Below are 20,692 nucleotides of genomic sequence, written 5' to 3'. Positions count from 1 at the left end.
TCTGGTTGTATAGTTAAGACTGTTAGTTCATAACTAGACATCTTGTTATGTTACAAATTCCTAGAAATTTGTAAGGAAGTTTTTGGGTTTTTTTCTCCAAAAATACTTACTTGTTAAAATACATAAGAGGAATAAATACTCTGTGTAAGATATCACACCTGAAGACAAAAAACAAACAACGCATTACGCCATATTAGTTTCACCTTGACTTCACATCCTAAACTTGAAACTATTAAATCTACGTATAAGGAGAATTTCTGTACGTGTACGTATTCTTACTTGTGTGCATGTGACTATGCAACCTCGTCAACGACCTATTTGTCTAAAATACTGATCTATGGGGTGGGGTTTTTTGTTTGGGTTTGGTTTTGAGTATTTTAGGGGAGTAATAGATTAAACATGGCAAATAAACAACTACAGTCAGTGGAGAATGGCTCATTAAACAGAAGATGGCTAGATTCTTAAAAGTTAATATAAACGATTAATTCGGTTTTCTTTCCGAAAATGCCACCAATAATTCACGACAACACTCTCTAACAGTATGAGAGCATTTACTCTAAGAACATTAATAGTGCTCCCTCTTGATACGTACCGCTTGAATACAGTTTTTGACTTTATTACATGCCTTGAAAGTGCAAAAGAATATCCAATATTAATTGAAAACTTGGCCTCACGTTACTTATGATAGCATAGAATTGGAGTTTTGAGTTGTCTTGAATGCACATTTTCATAACCATCACCTGAAATTTATATTAAAACCCTTACTAAATGAATGTGTAAATTTTGCTGAAAGTTTTTAAAGCCTGATAGAGACATTTGTACTCTCTCTTCCACACTAAGAAGATCTGTAAGGACTACATTCTAAGCTTTTCCTCTTTTTTTTAGATGTCAAAAGGCAGTGTGGAATGGCACTTCCTTTTCTCTTCAGAAGTGATTAATGCAAAATTTAAGTTAGAGCCGAAGTCAATATTCAAATATTACGTCTGATACCACAAGCTGTACTTCTGCTTTTCTAGCTCTACGGTAAAGAGATGACCTTGCAGAATGCCCATACTACCAACAAACAGAAGCATCTCACAGTTCAGTAAGAACTGAAAACGATGACTTGCAGGTCTCCCAAAAGCCCTTAGCTCTAACAATCTTTGAGGCTGAACTAGCAAAACTGGTTCTTGATTTCTAACCAACTGATTTTGTCTGTCCTCCAAAACCAAGAGCGTTAAGTCAGTCCACAATATTACACTATTTCAAAAGAGTGAAAAAAAAGTATTCAGACACCTGAGAGTAAAGATGTCTATCAGCTGGGATTTTCACAAGTTGCCTGCTGTCTCCTTGATTTCAGGCCAAGTCAGGTGCAAAAGTTTTTCTAAAAACAGACACATCTTTGGATGTTTAAATATCTTTTAAAATCTGACTTAACTGAATATGTGACAAACTATGTAAATAGTCATCTGATTTTTTTTCACTGAAAAACCTGTACAAGTAAAACTCAAAACATCGTATCATTCATGTGGATTTTACAATTACTGAACACATTTAACATCAGCACTTCCAACACTGCCAAAGTAAGAAACTTTGGCATTTTCTACTAATATTTACAGCACAAAAAGTTCTAAATTAATTCTGTCCGGAAATAAGGGACTTTCTGTCCTCTTGAACAGCTGAGATACGAAAATCTCCACTATGTTTGTCTTGGATCTGTCCAAATGTCACCACAAAACTTCGATCATACAATACTCCTCCCTAAAAACCAACTGTCCTGAAAGAAGACCACCTGAAAGAGAATCAGGTCTCCTATCCTCAAACATAAAAGAAAAAATAACCAACCAGAGAGATCTCCACAGATATCACACAGACTGGAATACGAAGGCAATACAAAAGACAGACAGTTAACTAAGTCTTTGGAACCAAATCACATACTAGAAAGAATTCCTCTACTCCGCTCTGGTGACACCCCACCTGGAGTACTGCATCCAGCTCTGGAGCCCTCAGCACAGGAAAGACATGGACCTGTTGGAGCAGGTCCAGAGGAGGCCATGAAGATGGTTCGAGGGCTGGAGCACCTCTGCTATGAGGACAGGCTGAGAGAGTTGGGGTTGTTCAGCCTGAAGAAGAGAAGGCTCCGGGGAGACCTTAGAGCCCTTTCCAGTAATTAAAGGGGGCTTATCAGAAAGATGGGGATGAACTTTTTAGCAGGGACTGTTACAATAGGACAAGGGGTAATGGCTTTAAACTAAAGAGGGAAGATTTAGACTAGATATCAGGAAGGAATTTTTTACAATGAGGGAGGTGAAATGCCCACAGGTTGCCCAGAGAGGTGGTAGATGCCCCGTCCCTGGAAATCTTCAAGGTCAGGGTGGACGGGGCTCTGAGCAACCTGATCTAGTTGAAGATGTCCCTGCTCATTGCAGGGGGGACTGGATTAGATGACCTTTAAAAGTCCCTTCCAACCCAAACTATTTTATGATTCTATTCTATGAAAGAATCACTAAACCCCTCAACATTTACCAGCTGAGACGCTGCCCTCCCAAATTCCATTCCATTCATGGAAAAAAAGATATTTCACACCCTTTGATCCAACAGCAAATTTAAGTCTTCAGAACCAAGATTTTACTCCTGCTAGTAGACCTAGTTAGGAAGGCTACTAAGTATTTTTAATACCACCTATTCTTTTCCTCAATTTACATATAGCTGCACACTGATAGCAAAGATTTAACGCAGGCATTTAAGTACGCATGCTCTATGCTTTATCTTCTTGGTTTCATACAGCGGCTTGCAGAAAACAGTTTTCAAAGGCCTGCTCGAATCTGTTTGGACAAGCAGCTATCAAGAAATCAGATACCTCAAAGGTTCTCATTCAGTGATGTAAAATGTCCTTTAAGAGCCAGTCAATAAATGTAAATATGTATTTTTGTTTGTTTGATGACACCTTCTTTGTTGTAAAACAGAGGAAGAAAGTGCAATTGTCAAGTAGCCCATCACAGGTATGAAGAGAGCAATATAAAAGCCCTCCAAAGTGTTCTCTCCTTTTGTTTGTACTGGTATATTGTAGCTGTAGACAGACAGTTCTGGTTGATTGCTCTGAGTGTTATGGGAGAGAGGCTCTAAATGATGACTGAACAGAAAGAAAAGCTCACACTAAGATCAGAAAGAAGAGAGGGACGTCACTCAAGTAAAACAAAAAAATAAAACTGAAGGGCAACTGGCATAAATCTATGTGGCTCATCCGCTTTATATGAATCTATGGCAAAATAAAGGGACACAGGCTTTTGCTACTTGCTTCATGTTAAAATGTGCATGGAAAAAAGAAAATGAGCAAATTAATCTTGGACTTTTCATGTCATGTACTAAATAAACACTAAATCACAACTAAGGAGACCTGAATTCTATTCCCATTCCTTTCACTGGCTTACTGAATGACCTTATCAGTTGTAACACCCATCATCTTTTCTTACATTATCTATAAAATAGGATAACGGAACGTACTTTTTTGTAAAGCATGCTGAAAAGCTATGTAGGTGATAAAGTTTATTACTAATTTTACCAGCTTATGATGCCAATTTTGAGTCCCATTAATGCCATCAACTTCTGTAGAATTTCACTGGCAGAAAACTGAGAGTAAGATACTGTTGAATCAGGACTGCACAACATTACAGACATTTTATTACAGACTTAATAAGCAACATCCAGATATGGGTTTTTTAAACTGATAATGTACTGATTTAACAGATTCTGAAGCTGAAGTTTTATGTAATTAATATTTCAAAAGTCAGCTGTTCTGACTATATAGGAAGCAGCCTAGAGCAAGGAAATACAAGGAAATATAGGGCAAAGATGTACCAGCTTTTGCTTCTCTGGAGTTCGGGCTGCAGAACTGTGCCAGCGCCTCCATGCACTAGAGATTCAAGTCTGGAACCCTCCTCTGACAGTAGGCGCATATTTACTCCTTTAATAAATCTGAGCTGCATTTGAATTGGACTCATCAATTACACGAACATATTTGATTGGAATTTTGTTGCTGGCATGCTTATTTTAAACATTCATGAAGTGTCTTTATTTTATAGCAAGTACTTGTGGCTTCTTTACAAAGTACTTAAAATACTCCACCAGACCTTTGCCATTCTGAATATAAGCAGAGGAATATGGTGTTATTCATCATAAATAGCTTTTAAATATACATTTATACGATGGTATACAAACCATCGTAGGGTTTTTTTCTGTGTTTTTTGGTTTTGAAGGGATAGAGCTTAGTTAAGAAAGGAAAAAAAAAAAAAAAGTAGAGGAGACCGGAGTGGCTGTTGGCTCTTCCTTTACCAATAGTGTGAGTTTTAAAAGCTACCAAAGCCCTCATCTACAGAATTTAAAGGGTTATATAGCATTTCTGAAACTGCCTCTTTGTGTTGTGAAGAAAATGCTTATTCCATGATATAAGATACCATTACTGTCTTTAAAAATAATCACATAATTTAACCTATTAAAAAAAGTAAAGGGATGTTGTGCCTTTATTAGAATAATGTATCTGTGGTCTACAGATCATTCTTCATTACAACAAACTGAAACTGAAACATTCAAACATCAGTTTAACAAACTCCAAGATACTAATTCACTTAAAGAGGCTAGCTGTAAGATGGCATGATTAAAAAACCCTGTAGAGACTAAAGAAAACTGCTATAAGATGTAGAAAGCAACAAACACTTTTTATCTTTTTGAACATATGACTCAGATTAAAGTACGGTATCACTTTAGCCACATAAATTAATATAAGTGATAATCTGCTTCAGGAGAATATATTCTTATCCCTCACCTTTCTCATTAAGATTACGGAAAAGCTTGGATGATCCTTTCCAAACTGGTGGTGTCTCCATAAGGATCTGATTCAGTTCCTAAAAGATAAGATTTTAAAAAGATAAAAGTATATATTTAAATATTTAATGAAGTAGTTAACAGATTACGAGTAATTGCTAGAAATCAATATAAAAGACAAGGAACTGCATGCAAATCTACCAGTTCAGTTTACCACAATGAATTCGGAATTACTCAAGCACGTACATAAATTTTGCACACATGATTATTCCAATATCTGCATGTATACTAAGTGTTTGCAGAGTTGGAGAGAGACATGTAATGTGTTTGTTGCTGAAATTACCCACCACTGCTCATATTCACTGAAGCCAAGGGTAAGTTCCCCTTGATTTCAGTAAGATTTTCACACAAGCTCCAAGCAACTGTTCTTTTGAAACACTCAACCTGAACTAAGGCAAACTTCACCCATGAATATGAATGTGCCTTACTTAAAATACAGGGATACAGAGTCTTTTTGCAGTTGTACAAATGTAAAAAAGAATAAAAGTATGAGGCACTTAAACATCACAAAAGGTAGAGTGGCATAAGTATTTCAGGCAGCTTTGGATACACCTGTTACACTTAGACACTAAAGAAACTCAGTCAGATACAGGCTGAGAAAGGAACTGACAGAGGCTTGAGAAAGTCAGTAAATCCAACGTAACAGGCACAGCTGCTCAAGCATCTTTGAGACTCTGGATTCAGCTGAAGTGGCAAAACCAAAGAAATTAAGGTCTCTTTTTTTTTTTTTTTTAAATGAAGATTTTAAAACTTTCTTATTTCTCCTGTGACTCTAAGTTTCCATCATGAAAGACAGTAACTGTATAAAAATCTATGGTTATAAGGCAGCTCAGGAATGATTGCCCACCTGCTTCGAAAGGGATCGCCACTTTTTAGTGCCTGCAATAAAAGACAAAGTTATGAATGCACAGAATTCAGTTATGCCAATATGGTATCATAAAAATTAGACTGCATCTATACTGTGTTTTCTAGCCAAAGAATAGGTATTTTCTCTACTTCATGAAGCTAATCTTCAACCTGGTTCCAAAAAATTCTCTTTAAGTTACTAAAAAATAATTAGCTTAATACATACCTAAAATCCTAACTTTAAAGGACCAATTCAGATGTACAGCTTTTAACCCAACTCCGCTGGTGTTAGAAATCCCTTCCTCATGATGAACTCATGCTCCATTAAATAATTATCACGATACAGGAGCTATTTGCTATGGTCTTTCATTACTTCATGGTTAGAAACTCATTGAAATTTTAGTTTTATATCTTGGTAAAGGTTAGCACAAGACTGTCTGCAAATCCCACTCTGACAATGGTGGGGTTATATCAAACAACATCATAACATGAGCCAACAGATTTTCATATAATTTTCAGCTTAATTTTTTAATGTCAATTAACATCTTGTCTCAAAATACTAAATAAAATCCCCCCAAACCAACCTCATTTGCCATATAAATTTATATACGTTTATGCCTACCATAAAAACACTTGGGTAATAAATATATCTAACTTTATTTCCCAGTCTCATATTATATATAGATTTTCTTTCTAGACAAGCAAATGAAGATTTACATACTTCTTACAGCTCAGTATTAGGCTAAAATTACTATAGTTAGAGCTAAAGGGAACAAAATATACTTTCTCTTCTCTTAATTGGCTTTCTAAATATATAAACATACGTTCAGATGATAAAAATGTATCAAGCATGACTGTTAAAAAGATAATATTTTCCCAAATGAAAGCCTGAATTGTAAAGGCAGCAGCAGCAAGTTAATTATAGCTTTTATTTTTTATAACAACTACCTGGAGTCAAAAGTTAGATTTTATAAAACAAAATATACTCTTACCATATTAGTTAGTGTTTAATCAAAAAAGGAAGTGAACACCCTCTTGACTTTTGTAGGGTTTACAAGATTTCCAAAGTAAATCAATCACAATAGATGCATTCACTCCATCACAAATCTCATTCAGGTCTAGCATTATTAGCTTTTCTATAAAGCAGATGTAAAGAGCTACTATTCTTTCTCTTCAAAGGCCAGTTTTGCTTTTTGACCAAACTCAAGACCTTTCTAGTCTTCATCCATAAAAAAAACCACAGGTGCCTGTTCTTTTTTTTTTTTTTTCTGCAAAATTTATGTGCTTTGGGTAATCCTGCTCTAGCAGGGGAGTTGGACTAGATGATCTCTAGAGGTCCCTTCCAACTCTGAAGATTCCGTGATTCCGTGATAAATTTAGGTGCTCTAGTATGTCAGCCTGAATGGACCCAATTATTTACAACTTGCAACTCACAAAATGATCCAAAAATACCAAATAAGATGTTTAGAATGTATTAGTTTATTCAGAAAAATACTTTCCTTAAACTTACTATTTTCAATAGAGCAAGACAGAAAATTAGGACTTGCCCAAACCAACAAAGCAGTATTTTGACAAAGCTGCAGTAGAAAGGTTAAAATTAACCCAGTCAGAGATGAGAAACTGGAAGTGGTAATACCTGCAGCTCATCTACTTCATCTATTACTTCCTACTTGTCAGCCTTCTGTCCAAATGTCACAAATATGACTTCCACCATAATGATGTCATCTAGTTCTGCTTAGTTACAGCCTCTTACGCTAACCTCAGTCATGTAATCTCTGATATTCATCTACAGAACTAAAGGACATCCAGGTTCATTTTGCTTTTGGTGTCAGAGATGAACTGGACACACAGGAAGGATTTTGCTACAAACAAGGTTTCCTACACTGAACTCGTAAGGGTGCCTGACTGCTCAACTCCAGATCTCCTCTCCTTTGGCACGAGATGAACAGAACGTCCTTGTGAGCGTTTTGGTTTGGTTTTTAAAATCTGAACACTTGCTGTGAGAGAGAAGGAAGCATAAATTTCATTAGCATGGAAAAATCTTAATAGCAAACCCTACATAAAGTGTGGTCAAACCATTCAAACTGTCATAAAATGGAGTTAAAATATTTAACTAATGTCCAGTATATGGCACAAATGCTTCATGACCATACATGGTGAAACCCAATTCCACAATAACAAAAAAAGGAAGACTTGGGGATCTGCGCAGAGGAAGTAGATATAAAATATAAAGCGCTGATGTGTATTTGTATTAACTTCTGTGATAAGGAATCTGCTTCCTCTCTTTTAACTGCAGAGCTAAAAAAAAGAGAATGAAGATTTGCTTTCTGGTAAGAGTTTCAAAGTATTGCAAGTTTTCACCGTCTAAGCTTTATCTTCTGTCTTCCCTGTTACAATGAGATTATATCTTTATTCAAAAGTTATAGAAGTTTTGATCGCTGATGTGCCACGGATTAATTCTTTCCTCATTTCATTACTGTTAAGAGAACAAAGCGGGGAAAATCTAACATCTGCACAGAGCTTTAAGCTCTCCTCTGACTATTTTAGCTGCTTTTGGCTGTTCTCTATACTGGCTTTGTGGTGTAGAGTTTAGGAAGAAAGACCTAAGGTGAGTTATTATACATGTCACACCTGAGCAAAGATATTCACTTTCCCCAGAAGTTGTGTGCTGCTACCAATGCACTGCAAGCCTCAGGGCTAGGAAATCAAACTAGATCAGAAATGGATCACCTTACTATTTAGTCACTCTTTGATACTTAAAGCAAAAATTTTACAATAAGTGAACTAAAGTTGATAGTTTATTTTTCAATAATTTAATTAACACGTAGTGCTAACTCTGACAACTTCTAAGTGTAGAAAGTGGATCCCCTGGGGGTCTGAAAATCTTACTCAAAGCATGTTGTTTAGAAAGCTGTGATATGGTTATAAAATCTCTGTAAGGGAAAAAAACCCCAACGCGATAGCAGATGACACTTTAAGATGGCAAGAACTGCAAAACAATGTTATGCTAAATTATTCAGAGAACTCGTATCATGCCTGCCTATTTACACAGAAACTATACAGAGGAGGAGATAAGAGTTCTACAGCAATACTGGCCTGCTCAGAAAGAAACCATAACTGTAACTGTGTCAATGCAAATGGAACAAATGAATTTCTTGTCTTTCATGCCTGTTGAGCTGTTTGTGACCTCTACAACAAGAACATTTAACTAATGTCTAGTATACAGATGTTTACAGTCTAACAACAATCAGGATGCCGATTGTATGCTATTGGATACCATTAAAAATAAAATTCTGGAAGATGCAGTACCTTTTGACCACAATCAGAAACAGCAAATGGGAAAATAACACACACCACTGGCATTTTCCCTAGCAATCTTATCAATATAAAACTCCTGCTTACGTTTGGGTTCATCACTTGTGACAGCCTGAATGAAGTCATATGGAGTCATATATAGCTGTCCTTCAAATTCTAAACTGGCAAACCTACGAAACCGTTGCTCCCGAGGAGTTGCATAAAGGTGTAAATCTTCAAGGTCTGATCTGTTTTCTGTAACCTTCAAAGACAGAAGGAAACAATTTTAATGTATCAGAAAGGTTTTGGTTTACAATTGCCACTGCCATTCACCATAAAGAAACCGTAAATGTAAAAGTAATAATTTGTAAAGTCAAATGCATCCAAATGTTTTTCTATCCTTTTCAGCCTTCTACAATTTTAGCAATAAATCTTTATGCACCGAAAGTGTTGACGCTACCCAAGCTTAGGGGAAAAAAAAAAAAAGAAAAAAAAAAAAAAAAGGATAACCCAAGAGAACTTAGCCTCTTGAATCATAGAAAAAGGGGCAATTTTAACTCACGGAAGTCCATGTAACTCCAGCAGTCAGACTTTAAACAACTCTGAAAAAAATCATTTCAGTTGTCTGACATTTCCAGAAGAGAATGGAATAACACTTCTTTTTTATATTGTTTCTTAGCGCAGAGCACAACTGTTGACAATAATAGGCAAAAAACCCCCATAATATACTCCAGTGTAAATCTGTTATTTTAAGTATCCAATGCAATTAAAGCTACCATACTTGGGGGAACAGAAGAAGAAAAGAGGACAATTATTCCTCCAGAGTTATAGAAACACTATATGGCATTAAGTTCACATCTGATGAGAGTTTACAGATGTCAGGAGTTTCCGGTATATTTACCATCTAGCTGACTTACACGTAAACTTAGTAGTACGAGAACTCTAAGTGTTCTAAATTATTCCATCTTTGTGTAGCACTGTCAAATCTTTTAACTGAAAATATGCTACTGCTATCTGAAAATTTGTTTTAGCCCATAATAAGGCAAGCTCCTCTGTGGAATCAGTATCTTTAAAAAAATCTAAGTACCTGGAACGCTTTTTCAGAGATGACAAAACCAAACCCAACCTGTTTCAAAAAAGGAAGAGCAATGATACAGCTAACTTCTCCCAGTATATTAAAGAGGAATGCAACATCTTATCAATGAAATATCCTAAGCTGCCACTGTCCTCACTATTCTTGTCATGTCATACATTATCCCTAAAATTCTTCAGGTGTCAAACTAAGGAAAGGCAACAAGTAGCACATGGTTTAACTAATGCCTATGTTTTCTTTTAACAACTAATAAAAAAACCACAGCCTAATACATTTTGTTTTTCAGAGAGGCATCTAAACACAAGGAGAAGTTGGGAGATGTTGGCAGTTGCTGTCTGCTAAGAGGTAACAGTCCTCAACTACAAATGGAAATTGGTTTTCCAAAACCTTTCTAAGAATAGGTTTCAGATTTCAGCATTTAGAAGCAAAGGCACATTTATATTGGGCAGTCAAAACTCTGGGCTCACTTTCCTTCTGTTTTCCAAACAATGTCCTTAAAAAAATAAAACATTAGTAAGACTACTGCAGTGAAACAAGATTTTATGGCCTCGGTTGTAACTAAAAGATTAAGTTATGTTTGTAAAATAGACACATCAAAAATAAATGTGTCTAGAAAAGGTCAAACACTTCCTATTTGGAAAACAAAACAAAACAAAATCACATTTGCAATCACAAGGTAAGAGAAGAGTCAATTTCTTGATTTTATGTATGTAAGTTTTAGTACTTCAATACTTTATCTAGGACATTTTAACCAGCCTTCTAGAAGCAAAAACGACTGTTGACCGCACAGTTCTCTTTCTGCTGTCTCTAGTCTTTCTGAAATTACTGCTCCTATTGTATATGACACGTTTCATTTCAATTAAAAAAAACTGTCATAGAAAGTAAGAGTAATGGAAATGCTTATACAATCATTTAATTTTCAATAGACTGCTTTACATACAAATATTTTGCACTTCTGCCTGAGAAGCAGCTTTAAACCTGGTCTCTGTGGTCTTTTATGATTTTCAAATGATTACCAAATTAAATATGGGGAGAAAAAGATAAAATCTAACAGCAAGACCTATAAACTCACCTAGAATGACAGAAAAAAGATGAATTGTCTTCTGACATACCCACATGCAAGCCAAAATATTTCTGTTTAAATATTATGGTCCTACTGATCCTTCAGCAGCCCAGTAGCATTCAAGCTATGCCTTCATGTGGGATTTACACGACTCAGTTGTTTTAGTAGCACTTGTAGAGACATAACTGATTACCCCTATATTTGAAGTTTAATAATCTATCTGATTTTTGATACATATATTATTTTACCACTATTAAAAACATGCTTTTGAATACATGCAGGTAATAAAGCAGTATTTCTGCAAAGTCAATTTTCAGAAAAGAGACTGCTTCAAGGCCATATTACACATGCAGTATGTGTAATCTATTGTAATCAGTCATAATTGATCATACATAATCAGGAAAATCTCGAGATAATGTATCACTCATGAAATATCATCTCAGTTTTGACCATTGTTAGTACTTGGAGAGCATGTTGAGATTCTTTGCTCTCTCAAGAAATTCCCGCTATCTCAGGTACTACTGCTTAATATTTCGCTTGAGACACTCAGAAAAGCATTTGCTAAATTCTCAGACACATATTTCAACATTATCTTAAGTACTCTATGCTACTATAAGTACAAAATAACACACTGCAAACATGGAATTTTCAAGACATGCTTAAACTTAACTCATGCCAGTACTTAGGTCTGCAAAACCTTAATTTCTGCCTCATTTTAGGCAATCTACAGTTTCCTCCAACCACGGCAATATATCACCCTCTGGCTCAAAGTCATTGTAACATGACAGGAATACAGCCTGCCACCAAAAAAGAGCCGCACCTCCCTCAAGGCTCCATACCCTGCATGCCCTTGTTCTGGCACTTTATGTTCATTTTTCCCAGCGTAAAATTGGATAAGGGAACTGGTCTGACTGAGAACTTTTTGTTTTGGTGGTGTTATTTTTTAGCCAGATAAATGCCTGGATCTACCCCACGAGAACAGTTACTTGTTTTAAAACACAGGCCATGGGAACACGCAGCTTATGGAAAAGAAAATATCACCTGTTCCAGCAGCAAAGCTCCACCTACTTCAAGTTAAAGTGATGGGAAAACTGCAGACTTAAGCATAACTATTCTAAGGAATAAAAGTACCACTTTATTTTGAACTTTTGGGGTTTATCTGAAAGAATCAAAACAAGTTGTTTCTATTATTGATCCAACATGAATTCTAACAAATGTATACAGGGCTTAACGTGTGTTACAGCACTGGTCCATACACTAAATATCCAACTAAAAGCAAGGTTTGGCTGCAGAAGACTCCAGGCATACACCTTAGCAAACTGACAAATAAAACCGTCTTTGGGAATGATACTATTTTTTGTCCAAATTTCCTGTTCAGAGCTTTCCTCCTTCTATTACTGCTCATCAATCTATGTAACATACAGCAACTTTAAGCCTCCTGCATAAAAGCTTTAATTATTAAGAACTAATCAATATGCTAATAAACACCACACCATTCCAAAGTATTCTAAACCTCAATTTGCACCCCTTCAGGCATTTATTTATGTCTCAACACATAAAACGTCTCCCATTTTCCCCACCATTAGCAGACTATAATCCAGTGAGGCAAGTATGAGCATCTTAGTGACACCAATTGCTCTCAATTGATTTATTTCATATTTATGCCCAGGTTAGGCAATCTTATTGTAGCAGCATTAGTGTCAAATCCAATGGACAAATGAACAAGACACAGAAATTAGATGCTGAATACCTGAGGAAAGGTACTGCTGCTGAAGGAGTGAACGGGATTCAACAGGATTCCAATTTCTATTTGAAGTTTCAAGAGCTTATCCAGACTAAATCTCTCTGTAATTATCAACAATCTTCAAAAACTCTCATGAAAGTACATCTCTTTGACAAACAAAAGAGGGGAGATTTTTTTTTTTTAATGCTTCTGTTTACTAATCCTTTTGGCAATCCTGCCTACTAATTACTATGAGCTTGTATCATGTTATGGTTCTCTGCCTTTTAAAAACCGGACATGGCCATTTCCTTCAAGCAGAACGTCACGAATCTCCCAACAGCAGTATTATCTTAATTTTAGGCATAGCAGGTTAGCTCTGGTTTACCTGCACATGTACAGAGAACATTTTTTTGGGGAAAAAAAAGCCCCACAGATGAAACCAAGAATCTAGCTGGTAGCCACAATTTCACAGAATGGCTGTGGTTGGAAGGGACCTCTGGAGATCATCCAGTCCAACCCCCTGCCAGAGCAGGGTCACCCAGAGCAGGTTGCACAGGAACGCGTCCAGGCGGGTTTGGAATGTCTCCAGAGTTGGAGACTCCACCACCTCTCTGGGCAGCCTCTTCCAGTGCTCCGGCACCCTCAAAGCAAAGAAGGTTTTCCTCTGAAAATAACAGCATATTTTTTAGAGAGTGCAGTTAGTTAGAAGAAACTTAACTGTAAAGTAAAATTACCAAAAAAGAAATTGGTTCTGTTTTACCCCAAACCAGGACACCCCCCTGAATTTTCTTCCTCTATTCACAGCAAAAACTTGAGTGAAGATGATCTAGGCTTTCTACCAAGCAAAATTAGCGTCCAAAACTTATTCCCATTTTGGGTTCATCTTTCATGTACTGTGTCTATCGGCGGAGACAAGTCAAAATGCCCTGAAAGTCTGCTGCTCTCATCAAAGGTTTCCACGTATGACTCGAACTTCCTTGAAGCATGGGCAATTCTCCCTTTCTGGCCCCATGTTTGTCTTACTGGCTCTCTTATTTTAAGAGATATATTCTGTCTGAATTTGGTATAACACGAATTAACCTCTATGGCCTTCCATTGTGAAGTCCATGCAATAACTCTACATTGCCGTAAGATGGCCTCACACAGGACATGAGCTCACAGAGTGACATTACATTAACTAACATTTTGCAGTAGTTATGACGCCAAACTATCTCAAAATATCAATAAATGGCAATGATATGGCTCAGGTTCAGCGGAAGTAAAGTGCAGAAGATAAAACATGACATCATTACCCTTTCTATTAAAAAACACAAAAGAAATGTTCTTTGCCAAGTGTCAGTTTCATATTACATTAAGTCAGTAATTCAGAAGTTTTATTCTGTGGCAAAAGATCTAATTTTCCCATAGAGAGATGCTTAAATGCCAGATACAGGATTTTTCACTTGAAAATTAGAGAAACCGATGCCTACAAGCTCATAAAGTTCTGCAGAAGTAATCCACAATAATCCATTACCAAAACCCTGAACAATACTTCAACTCCCAGATTCTGAGGATATCTACAAATACTGCAAAATATGTTACAAAACAAATAGGTAAAAATATATTTGCTGTGTGTGCACATACGAAGCAAAAAGCTTCAACAGCATCACGTAAAAAACCCACAACTTTGCTGTGTTCCAAGTCAAATCAGTGTTCTCTTGCTTTTTCCAACTGAGATAAAGGTGAGACTATTTTAGCTAAAGAAGCCAACATTTACTACTAAAAGTACCTTTTGCTTGCAGTCAAAAATATGTTCTGTTACAGTAGTTTAATCTTTAACTAATTTATTTCAAGTGAGCGAGTTTCTTTGAATTTTTGCTTGCAAAGTAATCTGTCTTCCATCAATGAGAATCTGTGCAAATTATTAAAATAAAAAGGTTTTCAAAGCAATGCTGTTCCTTACTTCCTTCGTTTATATTTGACTTCAGGCTTATTTAATATGCTCCCATGTAGATAAAAGTAGCACAATTTTGTTTTCATGCTGGGTGGCCAAAAGGTTAAACGTCAAGTTCCTAGTGTGGGAAAATCCCAAAGTAGACAAAACTGTTTTGATGCTTACTGAAGTTATGTTTCTCGCAGACTACTTAGATGTAGTACAGCCAACAATTCTGTTAGCTGATCTCGCTTCACTGAGATAAGGACATTATTATATTAAAATATTTACAAGCATAGGAAGCTGGAATGCGTTTAAAATGCTGTAAAAAGGGCCCTGTTCAAATACAATTCTGTTACAGGAAATCCTTGGGGTAACAATGTTTATCTGTAAGCACAGCTATTCCAGAAATCCTCCAAAATAAGTATTACGCTAAAATATTCTCCAACAGTCCTTTTCACATTAGTTTCACATGGAAGTTACTTAACTTGGAACAGTTCTTCAAGAAGCTTCAGTCAGTATGTCCTGCTATACACGTCCACACGCTTCACTGCGTGCAAGACTAAAACATACTCGTAGCTGGATCTGTCTCAATCATTCATCATCCTTTTTTAACACCTCGAGGAACACAGAATTAACGCTGAGAGGTAAATCTTCCTCTCCCTTCAGCATGGCTCTCACTACAGCTGCCTAGGAAACAGGATCCATCTCAGGATGATGACAGCGAGAAGCTTCAGATGTCAACAGCGAAAGAGCAAAATCATCTCCCTGCATTTGGCAATCGACCTATGACATGAAATGCACAATGCTTATGAAAAAAGGTTAGCTAAAAGCAGTTCTTGTAAAAATGATCCTTTATGTACCCCTTGGAATGGCATCCTCTTTGAGCAGGCAGGAGAGTCTCCTCCCTAGGGGAGTTTGCCTTACTTTTTGGAGTTAAAGTCTTGCTCTTCGTTTCACAGAGATGGAAATACATGATGTAATCCACTTAGAAATGTGCTGCTACAAATAAACTTGACCTTTTGAGTATTTTCACAAAGGGAGAGTTTGACAATACTGCTGAGGTACTAGGAAAAAAACCTCTGGAAACACCTAAAGTATGCAGCTTTCTTCTCCTGGAAATGAGCGTGCCTTCAAGAAATGTGACAGTACATATTCTGTGTCTGTCTCTCCCTGCCCCCCTTTTCATTCGTAAATCACCTCTGAAGGAAGCGATTCTCAGAGAAAATTTTGTAAAAATAGAGACCTGGGATTCACTACCTTTACACAATGACAACATGGTTCTAGAAGAGATCTCCTTGGAGCGCAAAAAGGCATCATCGCTATTTCCAAGATGCTTTAATAATCTTTACAAATGACACTGGAATTTTTGCAGTGAGGAACATGGAAGCAAGAAACTAGAAGACAAATATTAATTCCTCTTGGTAATTCTGACACTGGATTATGTTTTTCTAAAATTGTTATATTTATCTGAAAAAAACATGACACACAGGTGTTCCAACAAGGTAAATACAACAAGGTAAAGGGCTCTTCTTCGCTCAGTAGTGTTCTCAGTTGTCAGTACAGAGAATCTGTACCAAAATAATATTTCTTCCAAAGAGCTTCTTGCTCTGCATAAGCATCTCGTAGACTTTAAAGGAGCTGTCTGGTAGTAGAGCTCTCCTAGTCTTCACCAACACCTTCAGACACAAAATCAGCAGCCCTGAGTGACAAATTTTACTTTGGTTCTGAAATGTTTATATGGCAGCAGCCCTGGAATTAAAACTGTTGCTTTATTATAGTGTCCAAGATTTTGCTCTAGGTAATCACATGTAAACCCCTGGGCCTCAGGACTGGAATTATTCTCAGAAAGCACCTGGGAAAAAAGGAATCCTGTAGGGAGCTTAGGTTCATGCTGCTCCTGTAGCACACATTCCTCTCTACCAGAACACCTCCAATAATATGCTTAGTCAAGCAAGTATTTTTTTTGTAGTGACCACAAGAGATCTGTCCAAAAAGTTTGCTACACCACTGCCCCCACCTTGGCGACACATACCATCGCTTACTTGACTTGTAACAAACAGCAGCTCCTTATTCAGCTGTACATGAATTCACAAATCTGTTGCTCATCAGGTTTCGTACTGTAAGAGTTTCACAGAACAGGGAGAAACATCTGCAAACCATTCTGACACTCTGTTTCTCTAGGAGACTCAAACATAGTTTTTTTCAAGTTATTCTCAAATGATGTACCACATTTCTCAACTGGCCAAGAATGGGAAAGTGTCCCATCAACATCTGTGTAATCATCAGTGTTGGTCCTGGAATCTAAAAGCCCTTTTAAAATTTATTGGTTCCATAAACACTAGAGCATCAGTAAATACTAGATGCCAGTAGAGGACAAAGCAACTAATTATCAAGGTAGATACGATAACAACTTAAGTATTCCACCACTACTGCCAAGCATTATTTGGATTCAGTGACAGAATTTGAAGTGACCTGTAGAGACACTAACTGGGCCCAGCACAACTCTCAGGACACTTTCAAAGGCCATATGAACATCGTCTGGAAGCAGGCGACCTGCAAGAAGAAAAGTTGTTCTTTGTAAGACAAGATATAAACTAGGTTAACCCCCCCTTCATTTCATATTTAGGAGGATCAGAAACATATTCTGCTGTCTGCTGGAGCTGCCTAGATGAAACAAGGCCAGTCTGCTTATTACTTTTACAAAAATTCATCCTGAGAAAAAAGGAAGATGTGGGAATTCAAGACTAGATATGTGTACTGGTTTTGGCTGGGATAGTTAACTTTCTTCACTGTAGCGGGTATGGTGCTAGATTTTGGATTTGTGACCAAAACAGCGTTGATAACACCGGGATGATTTAGCTCCTGCCGAGCAGCGCTTACACGGGGTCAAGGCCTTTTCTGCTCCTCTCACCACCCCACCAGCGAGTGAGCTGGGGGGGCACAAGAAGCTGAGAGTGGACTTAGCTGGGACAGCTGACCCCAACTCACCACAGGGATATTCCATGCCATGTGACATCAAGATCAGTGATAAAAGCTTTGGGGAAGAAGGAGGAAAGGGGGGACATTTGGACTTAAGGTGTTTGTCTCCCAGAGTCACCACGGGGAACTACAGGCCAGTCAGTCTGACCTCGGTGCCTGGGAAGGTCATGGAACAGATCCTCCTCAGTGCCATTACACGGCACACGCAGGAGAACAGGGTGATCAGGCCCAGTCAGCATGGGTTTGTGAAGGGCAGGTCATGCCTATCAAACCTAATATCCTTCTATGATAAGGTGACCCACTTAGTGGATGAGGGAAAAGCTGTGGATGTTATCTACTTGGATTTTTGCAAAGCTTTTGACACTGTTTCCCACAGCATTCTCCTGGAGAAACTGGCTGCTCATGGCCTGGACAGGTGTACTCTTCGCTGGGTAAAAAACTGGCTGGATGGCCGTGCCCAGAGAGTGGTGGTGAATGGAGTTAAATCCAGTTGGTGTCCAGTCACAAGTGGTGTTCCCCAGGGCTCGGTGCTGGGGCCGGTTCTCTTTAATATCTTTATCAATGATCTGGATGAAGGGATCGAATGCACCCTCAGTAAGTTCGCAGATGACACTAAACTGGGCGGGCGTGTTGATCTGCTTGAGGGTAGGTTGGCTCTGCAGAGGGATCTGGACAGGCTGGACCGATGGGCTGAGACCAATGGTATGAGGTTCAACAAGGCCAAGTCCCGGGTCCTGCACTTGGGTCACAACAACCCCATGCAGCGCTACAGGATTGGGGCAGAGTGGCTCGAAAGCAGCCCAGCAGAAAAGGACCTGGGGGTGTTGGTGGACAGCCGGCTGAAATGAGCCAGCAGTGTGCCCAGGTGGCCAAGAAGGCCAACAGCATCCTAGCCTGTATCAGGAATAGTGTGGTGAGCCGGACTAGGGAAGTGATCATCCCCCTGTACTCGGCACTGGTGAGGCCCCACCTTGAGTACTGCGTTCAGTTTTGGGCCCCTCGCTACAAGAGGGACATTGAGGTGTTGGAGCGTGTCCAGAGAAGGGCTACATAGCTGTTGAGGGGCCTGGAGGACAAACCTTATGAAGAACGACTGAGGGAGCTGGGGTTGTTTAGCTTGGAGAAGAGGAGGCTGAGGGGAGACCTTATCACCCTCTACAACTACCTGAAAGGAGGTTGTAGAGAGATGGGGGCTGACCTCTTCTCCCTGGTGACAAGTGATAGGACGAGAGGGAACGGGTTCAAGTTAACGTCAGGGGAGGTTTAGATTGGATATTAGGAAACATTTTTTCACTGAAAGGGTTATTAAACATTGGAATAGGCTGCCCAGGGAGGTGGTGGATTCACCATCCCTGGAGGTGTTTAAAAAAAGGGTAGATGGGGCACTTAGGGACATGGTTTAGAAGTGGCTCTTGTCAGGGTAGGCTAAAGGTTGGACTCGATGATCTTAAAGGTCCCTTCCAACCTCAGCAATTCTATGATTATGCATGATGGAGCCCGGTTTTCCTGGAGATGGCTGAACACCTGCCTGCCCATGGGAAGCAGGGAACAAATTCCTCTTTTTGCTTTGCTTGCTCACACAGCATTTCCTTTACTTATTGAACTGTCTTTATCTCAACTCACAGGTTTTCTCACTACTGCAGGGTGGGAGGTGGGTGAGTGGCTGTGTGGGGCTGTGTGGTGGCTGCTGGCCAGGGTCAAACCCCACCAATATGGATGAGACAGCCATCACCACCTTGAACACTCATGAAGACTTTGGATATGCGAATATTTTACATTGTGGTACTGTTTTCAGTTATAAACTTACTGGGCGTTAAACATTAAAAATGAAATTATCCATCATCAATTAATGTTTCACAATAGATTTTTTTGAATGGAATCAAAAACTATGGGAGGAGATAGATTTTGTTTTGCCTGCATTAGAACATTTTTAAAATTTTAAGAACCTCCAGCAATTCCACGTTTTAAAGGAAAGGATTTCAGGTTTTGCAAGAGCTGGTCACTTTAGTGTCAGGACTGACTAGGTTTTTTTACTGGTTGCTCTGTTAAGAAGGAAATAAATTATGAGCCTATGCAAATCTTCACCCAAAAATACTCATTTTGTTAGCTAAGTCCCCCAAAATTTCAACCTGCTATATGGTCATTCCAGGCCAGAGCCCCAGGGGTGATGTAAGAAACATTCAGCGTAACTGCTTCTGCCAGCTGCGGTACATCTCTACAGCAAGACATTGAGAGCAGAGACACCAACCACTCGCTTCTTGCTTCCAATAATCCAGTAAGTAGCATCCTGCCGGAGGGAAGATTAAGGAAAAATCATGCAAATGGAAATACTAGGATGAAGTAGAAAAGTCTGGATTGGATGGAAGGAGAAAAAAACAAAAAAAAGTTGGATGAGGATGATTTGCCTTGGTGGAATGAAAAGCAGACTGAGTTGGAAATGAAATGGGGGGCTACGGAAATAGGAAAGTGGAGGAAGGGCAAACCCAAAAAGCCCCAGAAAACAGTGTCAGACTTTGTGTGTCATGAATAAAGCAGAAATGTCTTTGACTCCTCCTTGACCTTCCAAAAGCAGCTGGAGAGAATCCCAAGACACTTGAGCTTCATTCTTTGTTGGTGAGTACATGACGGAATCATAAAAATCTCATAGCAAAATGTGCATCACATTTTCATCAAACTCATCTATACAGAAGCTGGAGGTTATCGTTCTCCAGCCATTGCTCCAAACACATTGTGCAGCAGATCCAAGAGCTCCAACCTTGATCCTGGTAACACTGACACTTACGTGACTTTTCATGACAGAATTTTCTACTTCAAACGTTACTATGCTTTTTAAACTGTTAAACACTATTAAGTTTGTTAAGCTCAGCACTTAAAATGAGAAATTAAAAAAGTTATTGTCATTCGGGCAATATGAATTCA

At 38.3% G+C, this 20,692-nt stretch overlaps 1 protein-coding gene across 7 annotated transcripts in view; it reads right to left on the bottom strand.

Annotated features, from left to right (window-relative positions):
- MICU3 (mitochondrial calcium uptake family member 3) overlaps positions 1-20,692 on the bottom strand; it is a 56,510-nt gene that overhangs the window by 33,521 nt on the left and 2,297 nt on the right. For 6 of the 7 annotated variants that reach the window (XM_074588154.1, XM_074588152.1, XM_074588157.1 and 3 more), the window contains exons 2-5: positions 9,109-9,262; positions 5,708-5,739; positions 4,802-4,880; positions 111-158 (exon numbers count right to left, since the gene is read on the bottom strand). In XM_074588154.1, the coding sequence (XP_074444255.1) occupies positions 111-158; positions 4,802-4,880; positions 5,708-5,739; positions 9,109-9,262 (313 nt within the window). The remainder of the gene's footprint in view (positions 1-110; positions 159-4,801; positions 4,881-5,707; positions 5,740-9,108; positions 9,263-20,692) is intronic. The other variant, XM_074588155.1, reaches the window with a different exon arrangement.

The sequence above is a fragment of the Larus michahellis genome, chromosome 5 (assembly GCF_964199755.1).
Source record: "Larus michahellis chromosome 5, bLarMic1.1, whole genome shotgun sequence".
NCBI lineage: Eukaryota > Metazoa > Chordata > Aves > Charadriiformes > Laridae > Larus > Larus michahellis.
Note: the sequence above shows the minus strand (reverse complement) of the source record. Positions and strands in the feature narration are given on the sequence as shown.